The sequence below is a fragment of the Aptenodytes patagonicus genome, chromosome 9 (assembly GCF_965638725.1).
Source record: "Aptenodytes patagonicus chromosome 9, bAptPat1.pri.cur, whole genome shotgun sequence".
Lineage (NCBI taxonomy): Eukaryota > Metazoa > Chordata > Aves > Sphenisciformes > Spheniscidae > Aptenodytes > Aptenodytes patagonicus.
The window spans coordinates 22947676-22968102 of NC_134957.1; the positions used below are offsets into that span (position 1 = coordinate 22947676).

The 20427-nt window shown below is 44.3% G+C and overlaps 1 protein-coding gene across 2 annotated transcripts in view; it reads right to left on the reverse strand.

Annotated features, from left to right (window-relative positions):
* LOC143164627 (vascular endothelial growth factor receptor kdr-like) overlaps positions 1 to 20427 on the reverse strand; it is a 143679-nt gene that overhangs the window by 97250 nt on the left and 26002 nt on the right. For both annotated transcript variants that reach the window (XM_076347462.1, XM_076347461.1), the window contains exons 2-3: positions 9289 to 9385; positions 5054 to 5265 (exon numbers count right to left, since the gene is read on the reverse strand). In XM_076347462.1, the coding sequence (XP_076203577.1) occupies positions 5054 to 5265; positions 9289 to 9385 (309 nt within the window). The remainder of the gene's footprint in view (positions 1 to 5053; positions 5266 to 9288; positions 9386 to 20427) is intronic.

Consider the following 20427-nt stretch of genomic DNA (forward strand, 5'->3'; position numbering starts at 1 on the left):
CTCATGTGAGGGGTGCTTTCATGCACCCAAGATTTCTTGGTGGGGAAGGGACGAAGAAGATGGGACTTCACATCTCTGGGCTGTACCATTTGATAAAGAAGAGATTGTGGTTGATGTTACACTCTACCCTGACGCAGTACTCGTACCCCCTCTCCGCCTCATTCTTTGCAATAGCAAGGGAGGGCTCATACCCTTCCTTGGGGATGCCTTGCTGCTGGAGCTGACAAGCAGTGAGATGCATGCTCTGACAGGATAAGCTGCTTGGAAGCATCCCCCTTTTTCCTTCAGAATGGCCTTAACAGGACTTGTGCTCTCATATAAAAGTCTGTCTTGCTTCAAATTTGATTTCCAGTTCTTGTGCTCTGGACTCCTGGCAGGACTGCACTATGGCTTGAGCCTGCAGTGCTGGTGCTTCACGGTGTCCGTATGAACTTTAAAAGGAGCCAGAAATCAAATTCTCTGCAGGGGTATCTTCTAGTTACACTGTGTTCCTGCGAACACCAGTGCTGAAAAACAAATGCATGGAAACAAGTTACTCCCTGGATCCTGCCATGTTCCTAACTCACAGTAACACTGAGATGGTGAAACACCAGCAGCTGAATTGCTGTGGGCGGGAAGACGCCGTTAAAATGTTCACCAATCTATGTGATCAAAGAGTGAACCACACTAGGCACAAACAGGAGTTGGTGATTCTACCCCAGCGTACTTGGACCCTTGTGCGGCAGCCAACACTGATGTATTGGGCTCACATACATCATTTTGTGCCAATTACAGTATCTTGGTCAGAGGAGGTGGGACTCGTGTTTCTGAAGTAGTTATTTGAGAATCAGCCCTATCACGGCCATATTTCAAGAAACAGAATAACAGCCCTGCTTTGCATAAAAAATAATAGAGGATGTCTGTTGCTGGCCTGCTCGCCCCATGTCTGCGATGAGGAGATCGCCTCCTTTAGCCCTACAGTTCTAGCAAAGCAGTACTATCGGGGTGTGTGGACAGGAATCAAAGCGCATCTTGGAAACTTGGATGAACTTTTCTAGACGCTGTTTGGCAAGATGTGACCAGTTCCAGTTACCACAGTAATAACGTCAGACAAGTTGCTGGTGGAGGGAAGCAAAACAGAATTAAGCTCGTGCTCCTTCCTACTGATGCATTGACTGACCGGTACAGAAAGGTGTGGCAAATCCCTTCCTGCTAGATAGAGCTAAGGACTGCAAGGGGAAATCACTGCAAAAGCTGAGGCGGCGTTTCAGCTGGTACAGAGAGCTCTTCCAGCTGACGCCCTGAGGACTATCTTGCTTCGAGACAGTTGCTTTGCTGACAGTAACAGTCTTTCAAATAGCTGAGAGCTGCAAGTCCTGACTTCTGCCTAGGCTGGGGCCTAGGATAGCCCTTTGGGAAGGTGGAGCGAATCTCTGCTTGATTTGTCTTTTTTTTTCTCCTTCTCTAAGCCATGTTAAATTTTATATGTGCCCTAGGAAACATTGTAGAGAGAGCTCTCTGTATTTTAACACAAAATAGACAGCCTGCCCTTTCCTTTGGCACAGGGATCCCAAAGATTGAAACAAATGAGTATGTTCCTCACAGGGAAGTACCCATTTGGTTGGGAAGGGTAATTGCAGAAGACAGAGAGAAGCAAATGACATTGGCTAGCTGGCTTTGGCAGCATTTGCAGTGGAAATGCCGTCCACATGAGTCTTTCGGATGTGGGCTCCTACGTGGGCGGCTAGTTTGCGGTGAAGGCTCGTCTTTACTGCTACCGGTCCAGAACTGGCTCAGCAGAGACAGCATATTCTGTGGGCTGAGGGTGGGCTTCCCCCATTCACCCTGTTCTCCGACAGCAGCCACGAGAGAGCTGCTTGGCGGCTCTCCCCGTTCAGCACTGCAGCGCCGTGTTCGGCCCGACGCCGCGTTTGGCTGCAGAGGTTATCCCTCAGAGCTGCAATGAAGCTAAACAACGCAGTTAAAAAACACCCAACTCCTTCTATTCCAGCCCTAAGCTACGTTGTATTTTCAACAAGGAGATGGGCAACAGGAGAAGGGGGTTGTCTTGCTTTTTAGTTACGATCCTTGGGACTAGCAGCTGCAGCAGGAAGCAGAAAAGGCCTTGGGAACAATTATTCAGGATTAAGATCCTGAGTTCTCCCTCCCTTCAGACTGTCAGCGCACAGCTGAGGCATGGCGGCTGACCCTGCCGCCTTCGGATCCCTTATGATCTGACTGATGTGCAGGGGTCACAGCTCAATTGCACCGGGGAGGAGAGCTGCTGAATGCCAGATTCTGACAGAGCTTAGAAACTCCACCAGGGAGGCTGTAAAAACAGAAGCAAGCACAGGAAATAATAGCCAATAAGCAGGGTTTCCGATACAATCATGTTCTCATTTTGGTGTCAAGCAGCAGGCCAGGAACGAAGGGAAAAAATACCATTCCCTTTCCTTTTTTGGCAATAATGGCTTGTAACCTCAGAGGAATCTCCTGCCTGCAGGGTCTGGCTCAACATTTTCTCACTCCACCTGGCTCAGGCTCATAAACACCCTGCTGAGCACTTGCTCTCTCCACAAAACGTCCAGAGAGATGTCTTTTGGAGCTCTCCCTTCTCTGGCGCTCACAGGGAACTGTGAGTTTCTTCACTTGGAGACAACTGATGGGTTTCTCAGTGATGTCCAGACACTGTTGGACCAATTTCCTTAAAAAGGCATGTTTAAATATTGAAGAAAATCATAGGTACATTCTGAATGCCTTGCTTAACTCCACAATTCGTAGAGCCCTCGCTGAAGAACAGCTTTCTTGTCCCCAAAACAGCCGGCTGGCTTTCAACAAACATACACAGGAATTGAATGGGAGGAAGAGCATGCCCTGAGGACAGCATCCATGCTGAGGTATAAATAGCTTCATCTTACCGGGGCCAAGCAGCTTCCTCAGACTGGCAGGCCAGATACCAGCAGGCACTTGCAAGCTTACAGACTGAACTGCTGTGGCAGAGCTCTGCTTTGGGGTGGATGAGCAGCCGGCTGGCTAGGACATGGACCAGAGGGATCCCCGCTGACTTGCCTTTCTCACTACTTCACCCACGGAGTGCATAGTACAGCCTGCTTCATTTTCTACCCACTTTTCCTTCAGCAGCTTTTAAAGCACAGGAGTCTGAGTAAGAGCTTTTAGAGCAGGGAGGGCATATGACACAATTAAATTGCATTTGAGAGAGGACAATCTTGGAGGGTGATTTCGAGAAAACAGCCATCCAGTGCTGTTTTTCAGGGGAACCTTGGCACAGCAGTCTCAGGCGAGCAAGAGGACATCCTGCGATTTTTTTAGATTAGCACTGTTCCAAGTGCATCGCTGGCAAGCATTTCATAAGTTGAGGTATTTTCTTAAGGAAAATACTCAGGCGGTCCCGAAAGATCCATAACATTTCCTGCACGTGCTCCCGCCGTGGAGTAATGAAGGCCTGGGTAGCCAGCCAGGGCACTGAATCAGGATAGAGAATTGAGTTTTCAATGCACTATTTCCTGAAGCGTAGGCATTGGGCTGGGTTAACAATATTAGATGTGGGGCATCTGAGCAGCGCGTAATGAGAAAAGGAAACAGCTCAGCACAAGAACTAGGGTGGATAAAGCAACCAGAGCTTAGAGTAACAGGGAAAAATAAAAAAAAGGAAATAGAAAGGGAGAAAAAAATGACTGCAGGAACTAACAAGCAATACCAAAAAGCTACTTTCTGATAAGAGGAAGACTTGCTGGGAAAGCAGGATAAGGGTAGAAAGGGACTATTTTCAACAGACATAAAGAGACAGGAAAATGTCATCCACATGAATCAAACAGGTGTGTTCACCTGGTAGTGCAGAAGTTGAATTTAGCTGTGTGGGTATGTCACAATCCCCTTGGGATAGAAATCACGCCTCGTGATGGTTTCACCATCATTAGCAATACCATGAGACTGTCAGAGCTGCCCAGCATATCCATGTGTTTTCTGTAAGCTTGCTGGACTATTCAAATAATATCAGAGGAACTCATTGCCTCTCTAGCATTTGTTTTAGTAAGAGGATTCAAAGAATCACAATTTAGCATCTACTAGAAAAATGAAATGAATTCATTTTCATGAGTATTTGTGGGGAACGGAATAGTAAGCCTATTCAGCACCAATGGAGTTCATGTCATCCCCTACTCAAGACACTAAAAGTCAGCTCCTTTATCTGACTAGTCACAATCTCAGCTTGGAAGATCCAAGATGATTCAGTGGTTAATGATGCATTTGTCAAGTAGATTTGAAAAAAAAAAATCAGCATTTTTTGGGAATATTCTTCTAACAAAAATTCGTATTATTGAAATGGTTGTTCAGTATGTTATATTCACTTAATCACCGAGGACCACGCTCCTCTGAAGTTTCTGCTTCCATTTATTATTGGATCTGAACTCAATTATTCTGACACATGGGGGAGAGGCAGCTCAAAGAGAACAAAAATGAGCAATAGGCCATTTTTTACAATAAAATATGTATAATGCAGTCATCCAGCTTTGCTAAGTATGTCTCACAGATGTGAAGGACAAAGCAGTATACAAATGTGTAGGAGAGAGAGGAATTACAAAGAATGTTGTCGGGGAGTTTCAAGCCTGGGGAGGAAGGGAAAGAGAGAGGACTTGGGTATTCAGGATGAATCTTAGGAAAAGCACTGTGATAGCAAAACCCTTTAGGATAAAAGAATTTAGTCTTAAAAGGAAAAGAAAAGGAAAAGAGGTTTAAAGAAATCAGTGTATCAGTTATTTGGAACACAAAACTAGACAGGACAATCGAGTTTTCAAGTCCCGGAATTGAACAAGATAGGTAATTTCTGGTTCTCACGTCTATGTCCCTGTAAATTCAGCTGGCATGAAAATCCAAATATATCCAGCCTCTTCCCAATGTCAAAGCTGGTGCTTGCTCCAGTGCTGGGCCAGGGGGGAGGTGGGATTTGTGAAAGCATCTGAATTGGATTGCTTGTTCTACCTAGCACAGATCCCACAGTTGAACACAGCTTATATTACCAAAAAGCCGTAACAAAAAACCAAAGTGAAATTCTTACCTTTAACAAACACATAAATCTTGGCCATGAGATCCTCTTTAGATGGGGAGTCATCATGAATGCAGGTGAAGTAACCGGTGTCATTAGCTATGACTTTCCTGATGACAAGCATGCTGCAGCTTTGCCTTGTGTTATTGCGACAATTACTTATGTGCACCCGGGGGTCTTCCTTCTGGTCCCCCCTCAAAAGCCAGCTTACAGAAGGTGCTCCCCTGTCAACACAACACACCAGAATTAAAGATGGAGTCATGACTTCAGACAAAATTTGGGCTTCCGTCTGCCCAACTGTCATCGATGTTCCCAGTGTTCCTACTCTCGTCATTTGGAAATGAATGATAAAGGTTGCTGGGTGTTTGCGTTTCCACCCATAAGGAATTAAGGTCGACCACCCCACACTCTTCCCCAGAGCGGGGGAGATTCCTGAAATAGTCTGTGGGAACTGTAGCAAGCTAGCTCCTGGAGGAAAGTTTAATTTTTATTTTAACAGACTTCCTGAACATGAGTTTGTTTTTATAACACTACATTTTAGCCACTTCAAACATTAGAAAGCACCAGATAAAATTATATGTTTCTTCCGCGCTGAGAACTTTGCATATTTTAACAGCTAAATTAACTTATATTTTCTTATACTAAGGCTGCGTGGAGAGAGGAGAACATTTATGTAACGTCGCGTCACCTTTCTTGCTTAATCAGCAGTGACTCAATCTTGATTTTTGTGAAGGGTCTGGAACTAATCAGATTACAAATCTTTCTTAGAATATCTGCTCAAGGCATTTTTTTTCACTTCACCTTGTCACGGCAGTCAGAACATAAAGCTAGCAGGGCAGGTGATACACCATTTCACCCACCTGACCCGTTTGTTGTCTTATCTATGATCACAGCTAATGTCAAATGCAATTCTATGTAGTTCACCGACCAAAAGCAAGGCCTTTTTATAACCTGTTGCAGGACTCCGAGAGAGCTTTCAACTGATCTAAGTTAGCTCGGGAACAGGCACTGGTTGCGCTAGTCCTGTTGTGCTGGAAACGTCAGGCCGCACCATGGCAGCAGGAGCTCTTGGAGCTCTCTTCTGCTTGGGCTACACTTTGAGGGCTCTAGTGATGCACTAGTACATGCTAGACATGCTTATGAGACGAAGATTATGGTCTTTTTGTAGCAGACTGGTTTTTTGGTGGTCAGTGTGGAAACCGGTGGGGTATGGGGGTAATTGTGCATGGATTTTCCTGGGGAAGAAGTTAATATTAGAGGGAGGCAGTTCTGTCTGCCTGCGTTTGCAGAGCGAAGCCACTCTTCAAAAGGGCGGGGGGTTGACTCACCCCTTCTCACTCGGTGAATTCCCATTGACCCAACGGCATTTGCTGAGCTGAGGAAGGAGTAAGAACCTCTGGATTTCTCCAACTGAGTGTCACCAGGGAAAAATCTGGTCTAGACACATCGACTCAGTATAAGAGATGCTAATACCAAACGCACCTAACAAGCAAGCTGTGTGAAGTTTCCAGTTAGCTAATAACTCTAACTGCTCTTTCTGTGCCAGTGGCTTTGTAGTGGTGCAATAGGCGCAATAAGGGAACGCGTTTGCCAGCAAATTCAGTGACACTTAAACAAACATCCTCTTGGCCCCCGTTTCTGCCCGTCCTTTTGTCGCCTTCCTGAAGATGATGCGGACATGGGGCTGAACTCTTGAGGTTATTCCCAGCACGTAGCTGAACGAGAGCACTGGGAAAAGTGTGAATATCCTCTCTGGTGAGCAACCTCACCCTCGTTTTTGGATGCACTGTTGACTTGGACAACCCCACCTCATCCGTCATACCAGCTTCCTGCCAATTCATTGCTCCTTCAGAGCAATGAATTATTTTTTGATGTGGAGGTCCCTACCCAGTGCTCTTTCCCTACCTTACTAACGTCATTAATGATGTAATGACCACCTCTGTCAAGAAATGGGACTTCTGGCCCAGAATATGGAACAATGCCACTTCATATTCAGACACTCAACTCCCAGCGTGTCATCATGTTCCTGCCCCTCTACCAGACACGCAGTCTGGTGTCCATCAGGGCTGGAAATCTGCAACAGTGGCTCTGCAGCGCAGGTCAGGGATTTCACACACCTATGCTTCCTTACATATGCCCACTTCTTCCTCCTGCATATTTTATCCTGGTGGAAGATGAAGACTTTGGCTATCGCTTTGGGATTTTCACACATCTGGCAGAGGGGAGTCACGGCAGTAGCTTTGGCCAAGCTGCCAAAAATCAGGAAATCCTGGCCAAGAACCTCAAATGAATGGAGTTTAAGGGAGAAGGGATGTTCACACAGAGTTACCGCAGTCTTCAGCAGCTACCTGCTCGGTCTGCTGTCCTGTGCTCTGCTCCACACAGCCCTAATGCCCCCTGGAAGTACGAAGGACTTCAGAGCTCCCTTTGGGCCAGTCCGGAGCTAATCCGTGAGTGTGCAGATGCTGGTGTGTCAGAGGAGGCAGGATGATGGACATCCGCAAAGGACCTGATACGGGGAATCTCGCACTCGCTGTGCAGAAATCACACTTCCAGCTTCTATTCCCAGCTCTTGCGTGACCTGAGTCAAGGAACTGAAGTGCTCCGGGCCTCTGTTCCCATGCTAGCACGGAAGCATGCTAGCATACTTTTCTGTTTCTCAGACCTGTCGTGTGGATTTATTGCTTTGCATCCATAAAGCAATTTGGGACTGAAGTGCTAACAATTTCTTCATCTATTTATTCATCTGGTGATATGAGAAAAATAGGATGTTCCTACAGATTCAAAAGGCAGTGGATGGAGAACTGCTGAAAAGTATTGATTTAATTGGCCTGGAGCACTACACTGAACCCATGTCCACATAACGTGTTTTATGAAGCACTGCATCTAGATTTTAAAGGACTGTTTAAACTTTATTGCCATCATACTTGCTGCTTGCCTAGCTAAAAATACCACTGTAAGGTTGTTTTGACCTCATAAGCCACACGGCTAGCTGGAGGTATTTGGAAAAAAACTGCCTGACACTCCAGAAGACATCACAAATTTACACAGTGTGAGTCAATTTATCTTTCACTATAACAATGAATTAAATAGACTAGGACAAAAATCAGAAGAGACATATGTGTCAGCATAAACTACAGCTTAGATTCACCTTCCCACTGCTTTGTCTTACTGTTTCCAGTAACTGCTGTTGCAAGAAACCATCCATGTAGTGGCTACGGTCAAGGGGGGGTTGCAAGAAGGTGTAAAAATAATGTGTATGTGAGAGAGAGAGGGAGAGAAACTGTGATAGTCTGCATTACCTTAAGCCTTCTCTCCTACAACGCGCTCAGAAGAAATTAAAAAACCAACCTCCCACAGTAGCTTGGCGTATAAATCACACTCGGAACAAGCGACACCTACGTACATCTCAGTCTGAGGCCTTTTGTGTGACCGAGCAAGCTAATGTACGTTTGACACAACAGAAAGTGCTCTGACTCTTTGTATTATATATAGCTGTGTGCCAGTCAGCTGTGACCAAACGCTACATCCCCCATTTCCAGAGGATCGTCTCCCCGTAAACACACATCATTACCAAAATTTTGCTTGTTTCTTGCATGGCTAGTTTTTGCACATTGTGCCAAGAACTGAAGAGCTGCCGTAATTTACAATATCAGCAGTCTGGTTTTTTATGAGTCCTGGTTATCTTTGATTTAAAGAATATGATATGTTAAAACAGGTCAGGTCTTTGAATGTTCACATACTAACTGCTGTTTATTTAACTGTCATCTTATAGGTTAGATGGTATTTGAGGTCAGGAAGTTTAAGCTCATATATATATGCAAAGAGCTAATGACATGCCCTGGTGATCTTGTTTGTCATTTACTAATGGACAGGGAGCAAAAGAGTGATTTTAGCCGCAGAAGAGCTGAATCTGAACCTATTTTCAGATGAGGATTTTCCAGCCATGTCCTTAAGCGTGGTACATCCCCCTCCCATAAGCTTTCCCGTGTGCTGACTCAGGATTTTGCTTGGGCCCCTTTACAGCATAAAGAATCTGGCCAAGCTGAATGCTGACCTGAGACTTTCCTCCCTTCTCTATTACAGCCCATCAAATTCTCCTCCACGCAGAAATGCATGTGAGGGTAAACAGCACCGGTTCCCAGCTGGCCGTGCAGCAGTCTCTGCTCTACCCTACCCAGGAGCTGTACTGTGCCGAGGTAATCAATACAACCAAGGAAATCCAGCATTGCTGGAGCAATCCTTACCTGCATTTTATTTTTAGGGTCTCTCCTGCTAAGATGACAATGTGGTCTTTCGCAGTGCTTAGTGTTGGTTTCTCAAAAAATTCTTCCTCAGCAAGACCTGACCCAAATAAAGAAGAAATCATCATTAGGCAGGCTATTCAGTACGGTTAGAACAGGCACAATACAGTTGAGGCAAGCTTTTTGTTTTGTAAATAGTTCCTAATTTGGGGGCCCACACAGTGCTTGCATTTATACCGATGCAATTCAGTTGAGTGTGGAGTTAGTTGTGAGAACCCCTTAGTTTGTTTTTGGTTTCCTTTATTCATCTCTCTCTTTTCTAACACTGAGCACCTGCATTTCTGCTAGTGGTCTTTCTCTCCTTTTATTTAGAGCTAGCTTTATTACTGAATTATTGCAGTTTTAAGAGAACAGATTCGTTTCAAAAGGATTTTACACACATATAAAAGTGGAAGGAGTCAGGTCTTTGGGAAATAATTTGATGTGTGAGCTCATACGTTACGTTTTAATCAATGGGAGAAGAGAAAACAATAATTCTGGGGAGCAACTCTGATTCACAACTGTGAAGCATCTGCCATATTAAAAGCAAATCAAAACCCATTCACAAATACTGCATTGGGACTAAATAGCGAGCTTCTTGCTTTGTGGGCATCGTGGCTGTATACTGGTGTAATGCTCCAAGGCAGATTTGCAGTGGTGTCTGGGACACCATCATCTGTGCTAGTGTGACAAGGTTTGTCAGGTCTCTGATGACAATGGTCTTCAGTGACAGTAGTGATAAAGGTCTCTATCATCATCATCATCTCCTGGCTCAGGAAATGTCTTCTGAATGTGAAACTGTCCTCAGTGAGATGCGTATCTGAGTGTACATCGATGACAATATAATTTTCAGAAAGTGAAACTGAGAAGAAACAGAAGTGAGGTTGGCCAGGCTGGTTTCCTTGTCCAAATTCAAAGTAACATAATCAAGGAAAGGAGAAAACAGACTTAGATAAGTATCTCAGTTTCCAAAGCTCTGACATTAAAGCCGTATGTTTTCTTTCCCCTCCTGCTCTTCAAATCTGTATCTTCTCCTTTGCCTTGAACTTGATAAGCCAGAAATCTTTAGCTGGGCTTGTAACAGAGGCATTATTCTCAGCAGAATAGTGAAGATAACATATCTAGCAAAAAGAGAAACATTAGGGCTTTTCAACTGGATGAAACAGTGATTTTCTTGCCTCCCACCTCCCAGCTCTCATCTCTTTTTTGCTGGATTTGAGTAAAATGCTCTTAGCCTGGCATATTCTCTCAGCCTGGAGAGTGAATCACTCCCACTTTGGAGAGTCTGGCTTCCTCCATGAGCCACTCGAATTCCCATCAGTAACTCAGCGGAGGCCAGCTAATCTCACGGCACCAGAGATTCCTTCCCAAAGGGGATCCTGCCCAGACAGCATGTTGCTGGACTCCCTTTGAAGGCATACTGACCCTTCCTCTAGACCTGTAGCTGAGACTTCAAACTAGTCCTGACCAGTACTTCAGCATCAGAGATACCCTGTCGTCCCCCCCCGAGTTTTGCATAACTGATGACACTGTAGCTCTATCTCCAAAGTCCTTTGCAGAATACGAAGTTGGAGCTGGCCCACACAAACTCCCTCCAGTGCATCTGTGTGACATTATTTAGCACGGCCCTACTTAAAAACTGCTATTACATGTAACGCTGTGGAAGCAAAATAGCCAGTGGGTTCCAGCCCTGCAGTTCCCCTGTTTCTTTTAAGAAGTACCGTTATTCCTAAACACGTTCAGCATGACACGTACAGGGTGCAGCATCACATTTAGCAAAGAATCAACAGAAAAAAACAGAAAAAACTCTGCAGGAGGAGACAATATCAGGCAAGTACGCCCTTGCACTTGACTCCGAGTCCCCTCCGGCTTCTAGAAACAACCAGTTCACACTGAGCATGGGCTGAGCTTTGGCATGTGTTATTTCATGGTGCTGAGGTATTTCAGTCTCTTGAGACCATGTGCTGAGCTTTGCAAAAACAATCCGAAAAATGGCCACCAGCTTTGAATATGTTTGTCAAGTGTCATTTAATTTGCTAGCTGAGGGTTGTTTGGGTCCTGTGTAGCTCTCCCAGGACACAGCTACGACCGTGATCTGCTCCGGGCTGTTTATGCTGTGACTTCAGCCAGGTGCTGCTTCAACTTAGAAAATCCTGGGGTTTGAAATAATCCTTTATTTCTTTCCTCTTGTGCCTTCAGTTGTTCTTAGGGCTTAGGGGGGGCTTAGCTGATGTCTCGAGCCGGCCTTTTGAACAGGCCTGAGTTTTACCTCTCATGAGCAAGTGTGACACTGTCAGAGGGGTCTGGAGCGCAGTGCCAGGCAGCTGGCATTAGACCTGAGCTGCTGTTGTGACCGGAGAGCAATGCGGTCCTTGGGCTTTTATAATATTTGAGACTGTTTTTGCTAAAAGAAAGAAAAGTATTTTTCAATTATTCTGTTTATACTTCTGAGCTACTTCTTTCCCAAAGTTTATTTTGGCTTCGGGAGCTGAAGAAAAGAATAAGCAAAGTGTAATTTCAGTGCTTTTCTACCCCATGGAGGACAGGAGAAATTCCTCTGCCACACACACATTTGATCGCTGCTGCCAGGTGACAGAGGGTTTATATAAACACAGCGTGTGCCCTTTCTGGCACTCCAGAGAGCCAAAGCTGAGTGGACTGGAAAAAAAAAAGAGTTTGAGGGCAAAACTGAGAGAATAGTGGGGGAAAAGGTGCGGCTGTGCTATATCAGGACACCTAAATGCCAAAACTGGCAGGATGATGCCTCACAAAATTTTTAACCTCCCACGGTCCTTTTAGAGCTAGACTTCATTTTTTGGAGGCAAAGCTGGAGACAGCCCCGGGGCATGTTGGATGAGAAGAAAGGGATCTACTCCACTTTCATATTTGTTTTATATATTTGAGGAGACTCGTGGCTTTAAGAAGGCGTTAGGATGCTGCAAGAAGCTTCCTGCAGAGGGAAGCAGGCGTGTAGGCTGCCTCATGCTTGGCAGTGCATACCCTCGTTTTCCACAGTCCTGCTCCCTAACATTTGTTTAGCTTTGGATCCTCATTCACACCGGTCTGTGGTGCCAGGGCAACCTGGGTTGCAGGTAGATACTGTTTAGCTTGTACAAAGGCTGAGTCTTCTGGGACATTGTGTGCAGGTCTCTGACTTGCTGGTAAGCTTTTGATTGCAGGAGTGGTGAAACCCAGGCAGGTGCGATAGTTCTGGGAAGGGCAAAGTAAACCCAGTGTTGGCATCCCATAGAAAAGCATTGTTTAAATACGCCATGTAGCTTAGTTGCAGTGCTTTTCCTTCTTCTTCGTGTGCTACGTGAACGTTCACCATTTTGATGTATTTCCTTTTGGTTTTCTGGCTTTAATCAATACATGTCTAGCCCATCTCAAAAAAGTTTTTCACAGCTACTCTGCACTTTATATATAAACTCTCAGACTTGAAGAACAGCTTTCTGAGGCAATACTCTGTGGTACGCTATAAAACCAGGACTACAACCTGCCCAGACTGGGATGGGAGACCCGTGCTGCTGGACCAAGTCCTGCTGAAGCTAATGTGCTCTGATTGCACAGCTCAAATTACAATGTCCAGGCCTAAAATAACATTCTCCTCTGCTAAATAATTTTGGTCCTGCTCTAGGGCTACAAGGGTCATAAAGTTAAAAACAAGTACTCAAGCCAACCCTGTCACTACCACAGCAAAGCTCTGCAGAGGAACAAACAGCTTGGCAGGCTCCGTTCTGCAGAACGATGTATAAAGGCCCAGAAAACAGCATCGGTACCATGGCTGTCCCTGCCATTTTCTTTGTGAAGCTAACACTGCTGTCTGGCTGGGGTGAGGAACCTGGGGCAGCATCCTTCCTTAGATCCTCCGGCATGGTTTGGGATAAGATGCTAGAGTGATAATACTGCAGAATTAGCAGAGACCCCGTTGCCTCCTGCAGAGCTACAAGTAGGTTTTAGCACAACATCCCCTCTGTAAACCAAGGGAGAAAGACAGGCTCCTCCTGGGAAGTGACATGTTACCTCTGATGTTAGGTTCCTGTCCTCAATTACTTGTTGCCAACGCAAGTTGACTACAGCAAGACAGACCTTCTGTCCAGAGCCTCACTGCACCATTTCTAATTCTGAGAGTTTATTCTTACCTTCAATCTAGACTTTAACATTCTGCTCTTGACGGTGAAAACCCCAAACACAGCACAACCACACGAATCCTTGGGAGTGAAATGTGAAAGGTTGACTGATACATTATCCAGGGAAGAAAAGTATATTGAAAACTGTTTTTCCTGGGATAATCTAATTTTGCAGCACAGCCAACATTAAACATGGGAGGATCCCGAGGCAGAGGGTAATGTGTGACCTCCCTCACCTCTCTGTCAGATGATTTCTAACTCTCTCTCACTTGGCTGAGGGAGATCCCTCCCACACTAAGCCTGATTGTTCATGCTAGGACCATCAGTGAGCATGGATAAAAACTATTTTTAATCTCTGTTTCTTATTGTAACAGCCTTCCTTCAAGCATCCTCTAGGCACTGTAACTACCCAGTATCTATCCCCAAAGGAACACTCACAAATACTTGTGAGATTGAACATATCTAGGTATTGTACATAGTGACAGCTAACGTCAATATGATATCTGCTTGAGAGATACACACATCCCTTTTTGGGCACTGCAGCGCACAGAGGAGGGGAAAGCTGAAAGAACAGTATCAAAGAGCACCTAACCTCTGCATCAGATGAAAAAGAAAGAATTGCTAGGCAAACCGGAGACCACTGTGTTGACAGCTAAATGAAGCAGGTTAGACTAAGGCCCCGATTCCACAAGGACTTGGGCACACAAATAGCTTTTTGCACATGATTGAACTCCAGGGACTATTCATGTGTGTAAAGTCACTCTTGTGCATAGATCTGGGCCCCAGGACACATCAGGTCCCATTAGAAAGGACTGGAAGTCAAGAGTTTTAGAGCTGATTTTAGTGGGGGAAGGGGAGAAGCATATACACAACATTTAAAAACTGTTTTGTTCATTGCTGGCAATAGACTGGGGACGCTTTTGTAAGCCGTGCTTACCTTAAAGCATTTCTGAGTCAGAGCCTGGATCGGGAGCATAATCTGTGCTCTGAAAACACTCTGGAATCAATGGGGGCTGTACAAACAGCGTGCGTGGCCCTGGTCACCAGTAATAAGGTGATCGCCAATAATATGGATCATGCAGATGAAGAGCCGTTACCTATGCTGCCTGCCAGGGAAAAACTGGGGAAGCTCAGTCTCTCCAAACAACTTTGTGTCTGCAGCAGTAAATGACGTGAAGGAGACAGAACGTGCTTTCCTCTGAGATGCCAGGGTACCTCATCACAAGCACACAGTGTGAGCACGTCTGAAAAATGAAGAGGTACCCGTTTTAAAGGGTATTTTCATGACTATATCCCCAAGGAAACCCCATTTTTACTGGAATTAGAAAGCTCAAGGATTCATTGAAAAGCTGTGTGTGTTTAAACCAATGGCCTGTAATCATTTTAGGGTTTATTTCAAGGTTACCCCCTATGAAAAGAGAAGACATGACAGTACTGCCAGCATTATTGTATCACACGCCTTGCAATATTTGGTGTGTTTATTAAGTCTTCAGCTCCTGGAATCAGCTTTCGCTTGTTATAATCGAGTAATTTTCTGTTATTTTAAAGGCTTAAAAAGACAGCAGCAAATAAATAAAAAGACCCACCTCCCCCCCTTTTTGTTGTGAATTTGGGTGGGAGAAGGACATCCAATTTTTGATTCTTCTAGACTCATGCACTGACATTAATAAAATGTCTTATGCTCTCTATTCAAAATGCAAAATTTTCTAAATGAAATATTATTGCTAGCATTGACTTTCCCAGCAAAGAAGAAGGGATGCTCTTGTGGTGAAGATCTTGGCTGTAAGTCAGGAACAAACCTCTCAATTTTCTTCTTTTCTGCCGGCTAGTGAGTTCTGTGTCAAGCCACCTGAAGGGTACCGAGTCAGTACAGAGGCCAAAGGCCCCCGTGATGGGCTGCAGATGGGGAACGTGTAGGTCAGAAAGCGTTGTTAGAGGGTAACTCACCCTCTAGACCTAATGTGGTTTGAGTGCCTCTCTCCCATTTCATTCCTCTTCTGATTTGCTCAGGGAGTTGGTTTTGATCAGGTTGTTTGCTCTCCTAAGCCTCAATTCTCCATGTGTATATCGAGGATAATAATTTGTCTGTAAAGATTTAAACCCTTCATCTTTTCCTATGCATCTGTACAGTGCTTAATGGAGGGGGGCTGTGACTTCCTCATCAGGTGCTGACACAGGCCAAACCCCTGTAGGTTACTGGTTTATTCCCTGCTGAACTACTTTTCCTAGAGGAGGAGATGAGTAGGGGTTTAGACCCTGTCTCAGTCCTAGTCTCACACGAGGTAGGAATGCCACTTTAAGTGCTCCATGTGCTGAAGGCTGCTAGCCAAGCTATTCTCCGCACGCCCAGACTGGATATCTCGGTTACATGATACTTCCAAGATAATTGCGAAGTCAAGAAAAATTACCCAAAAGCAGTAGGCAAACTAAAATAAGAGAGCTCCACCACCTTTGCTGAGGAATCCAAACCACAGACAATGCGACAACTCTCACAATTGGAGGGTGAAACACAAAGAAAGCAGATGATTAATGGACCCAAGAAGCAGGCTTGACTATAATCGGAAAAAAAACTCTCCCTGAAAAGCCTGTCCTTGGAAAGCGCATGGGTTTCAGGATATTCAAATGCTAGTGTTAACCCAATAGTATCTGCTGGCAAAGCAACAGGCTTCATGTTTTCATTGATTTTCCAAGCCAGAGAAGCTAGTATTTGTTTAGCTGACTCATCAGAAAGGGGAGTAGTTCACACCCATTCTTCTTCTCTGCCTGCCACAAATAGAAGTTTTGTGTAGCTCAGCCAGAGACGGTAGTTTGGGTGTAAATGTTCCTAGTGACAACAACAAAAAATTAAATCATCAGTCTCAAGCAGAGGAGACATCAACAACAGCACAGTAAAAACAACTGCTAAGTAGAGCAAGTGTTTAAAGATAAGATAAGACATTGGCCCTGCTCTTGGGAGTTGTTCCTACAAGGCTTTTCCTCACCCATAGATGCATCAGCATTTCCTGGTCAAGTGGCACAGGGTCACTCTGGCTTCCTTCTGTAATCAGCAGAAACTCTTCAGCAGGGCCACCTTACTGCTTTGTGTGCTGATGCTTAAAAACCCCTATGTCAATTAACAGGAACTTTTCTCTGTTTTTCTGTAATCAAAACATAACCTTTGGAGTTCGACTACACCTGCTCAAAGGCAACTCCCTGAACGTACAATGCCATGTGCTTTCTTGGCTGTCCATGATACGGATCGCTGTATGAGTTGCAGATTTATGGAAAGAGGTCACAGAAAGCAACTCTAGGTCAAAATTGTTTGGTCTTTGGCGGCAGCAGCTCATTAATCAGAGCCATTGTTTTCCCTCTGACACTGTAGAGTCCTACAGAATGACAGAGATATCACCACCCTGTGCTTATGTTGAGTTATGTAGCGAGGGGACATGTCCTTTCTTTGTAACTGGATGACAAGTCGAGAACTGAGATCTACAGCCATAAAATAAACATGAAATCTGGGAAAGGAGGTGGCAACATCTGCAATCATCTGCCACGCACTCAAGCAGTTTAAAGTATTTAGGAAATGCAGTAATCTCATGTCGATGGAAAAAAGGCTGGGAATGTTGTTATTTCTTGATCCAAATTACGGCAATTCCTCTGGGAAAGAGAAGACCTGGCACATATCCATGATTAGCAAATATGCAGACCCAGTGGGAACGAGACACACAAAAAAAGAGACCACGCTATGTGCTAAAGACTTGAGGGGAAAAAAAATTAAAAAATGTGAGGTATGAAACTGTCTTTGCCTCTCCCCCAACGTGGTGTCCTGAGAAAAGCTTTAGGGTTGCAGATGCAAGTGTTTCTAATGACTCCCAGACAGGATTACTTCATAGGCGCTCCAGACATAGCTTTCATTCTTCCTTGACTTGACCATCCTGAGGAGAGGGCACATTCTTCAGACAAGGCTGCGAGTGAGAGGGGGAACAAGGGCACGCATTGGTCTCTGGGATGAACCACCATGAGGAGCAGCCCCTGCAAGAGCCTGACATACCTCTCTGCTGGTGGCTTTGGCCCCAAGGTTCACCCTCCACTCTCACTGCAGTCCACCACAGCACATGTTCTTCCTGCCCTTCACCTCCTCCCAGGGGACTCAACAAATTACTGCTACTCAGTCTTCAGATATAATACAGCATTTGTCTGGAAGTGAATCTAGCCAAGATCTCTCTCCTTTCTCCAGAGCACTGGGTAGGAAAATGGGAAGGTAGAAGGCCATCTAGATCTGTCTCCCCTGGGTCCTTTCCAGGCTTCCCTGTGTCCCTGAGTCAACTCAGAATTGTCACCACAGGTCAACTCCTGGGAGCACATTTGTGTATCGATGGATAGATAGCTGGATATTTTTATTACATGTCAGCCCAACAGTTCTTCACAGCTACAGACAATAAACCATGGATCGAGTTATGATTCCAGCTTGTCAAACCCCTACATTCAGTTCCCTTTAATCTAATCAGAATTGCTCTATACAGGGTAATTTGTATGCGGTGAGTAGTTACTTAGAAAGTTTCAGATGCTAAGGAAGGAATGTTTTAAAACTCTTTTAACTAAATTACTTTATTATTTTGAGTAGCTATCAGCAGATTAGCTCATTTATCAAAGGTGACATGTAAGGCTGAAAAGTCAACAGCAGTAATTCACAGACTTCATGTGTGTCACAGCACAGCAGTAAACACTGTGTTCACTCACACATCAATGGGATTGAATTTGGCACCTCTCTATATTTCTTTCAAACTTATTTGTTTCGTACAGCTGCAAATAATGAAAGCAATTGTTGTGCTGACTCTATTCCAAGAAGTATTCCCCAACCTGCTCATGTGCACAGAAAGAATCAGTCGCTATTGAAATCTATCTTGATATGAGCCAGGACCTCTCATGAAAAAACAAGTAGTAAATCTCTATTGATGCAAGCAGTGACTTCTCTCTTGTTCCTACCCAGTTTTAACGTTTATACTGGACTTTTAACCTGGAATAAATGGGCTGCCTATACTTAGGATAAGGGTAAAGCCCTTCAGGCTGGATATTTCGCTAAAGAGAATGGACTTTTTTTAAGTTAGAGCAGTAGTAGAAAAGTTTTCAATAGGTCTTCTATACAGTTTTATACATTTCTCATCTTTTTCTACTGAAGTGACAATAGCCATCAGATTAAAAAAAAACCCCAGTAATTTTCTTTTCTGTGTGGATATGATACAGTAATTTTTTTTTTTTTTTTTACTTGTTAATCACAACCTTATTGCACACTTCTTGGCAGACTGGAAATATATTTAGTGATTCCTATGCTGTGGTGGCCCTTCCCGCAGAGGGAACATGGTGCACCAAGGCGATATTAAAGCTGCATGCCGGTCAGTCTGTTCACAAGGCAGGAGACAGGGAGAATGCAGTGGGGTTTATTTTTCTGAAGGCAAGAAATGGCCTTTAGTTCAGTGTTTAGGAGGCAATGCAATAACCCGTACATGCATCAGTTTATAATTCATCCCGACTGCCAGTAGAGGTCAGACTTTAAGCTGGCAACATAAAATATTAAGGAGGGATTTCCCTTAGGTTTTCCTAAAAGTTGCTATCAGGAGCGACCATCAGTGGTGAAATGAAATTTTTGCCAGAATTCAATAAAATAGTGCTGGTTTCACACACGTTGAAAATTTGTTCTGGTGTCTGGTTGTACAGGCACCCAGAGCGTACTGCTGGAGCCATAGATCTAATCTAGTCCCCATCATCTTGAAAGTATAATCATGAAACAACTTTCAATAATAATTTAGAGCAGTCAGACTTGTTTCTGAATGACAGCTTTGGTACCATGGGAGCTTGGAAAATAACACTCACATAAATTAAAAGCAAACAGATGAAAATGAAAGTTAAAGAGGTTGGTAAATGAAGTTTCACTTGGCCATACCACACAAATTAAAGCACTGGCCAGTATTCACCCAAAATCCAATCCCACTTGCCATATATACATATATTTACATAGCTGTTGAGGGGTGATAACTTTGAAATTCGCCTAGTCTGGCTATTTAAGTTCCTAGCCAGAACATGCATTAAGAGAGAAATTTTGCATGTAACATAAGGTAATATTAACAAGCGACACAGTATTTCAAACTACTGAGTCAATTAAATTATTGTACTGTATGTCAGCTTACTCCTTTGACAATAAAAGATGATGATAATTCATCCTAAGACTTTGGAAAAGTGTAAGATGGCTACCCTAGAGAGACATTAAAATGACCAGAGAAGAAGAGAGAGAAGTTACAAAATCCCTGAAACTTTGGTTTAGCAAAAAGTATGTTTCTTTGAAAGCATTGTACGGTCTCTGCCAGCATTCAGCCTCTGCCTGTAGGTATCAAATGAGAGGAGGATGCTCTCTCACGTCCCTCCTCTAGCATCTGCAGACTAAATCGGTGACTCCCAAGTCTTCCTTCTTGCTTCATCAGCCACTTGCGCATGAGACTGTTGGGAAAACCTCCAAACTAGCTGTACCATGTCCTTAAGCACTGTACAGTACAGAATGTATGTATAATGACCTTTATAAGATCTGAAAAAAGATGTTTTAAGCCCAACTGATGGGAATTATCAGGATATGCCATGTGGATCCGCTCTGGGTCCTGTCTTTCCTTCCGGAAATCTTTGTACACGGAAATGATTTGTTTGCAGTGATTTGAGTCGGTAGAGCCGGATGAGGCTTAAGAGGGAGACCAACACAGCCCTTCATTTGTTTTTGTTCGGTGAAAACTGTCTAGATGGGACCAACACGTTCCTAAAGACACTGGCATGGGCCGTCAATGCATACAGAGTTCAGTAAGGAAACCTGCTAAGCAGCTCACAAGCCAAAGAATAAGGAAACTTGTCCCTACATCTAAGCTGGTGGCTCAACTCCACTGAAGACAAAAATATTTCAGTGCCGGAGAGATGTTTGTTTTTAAGAAAGCATGAGTTTACTTGCATGTTGCAA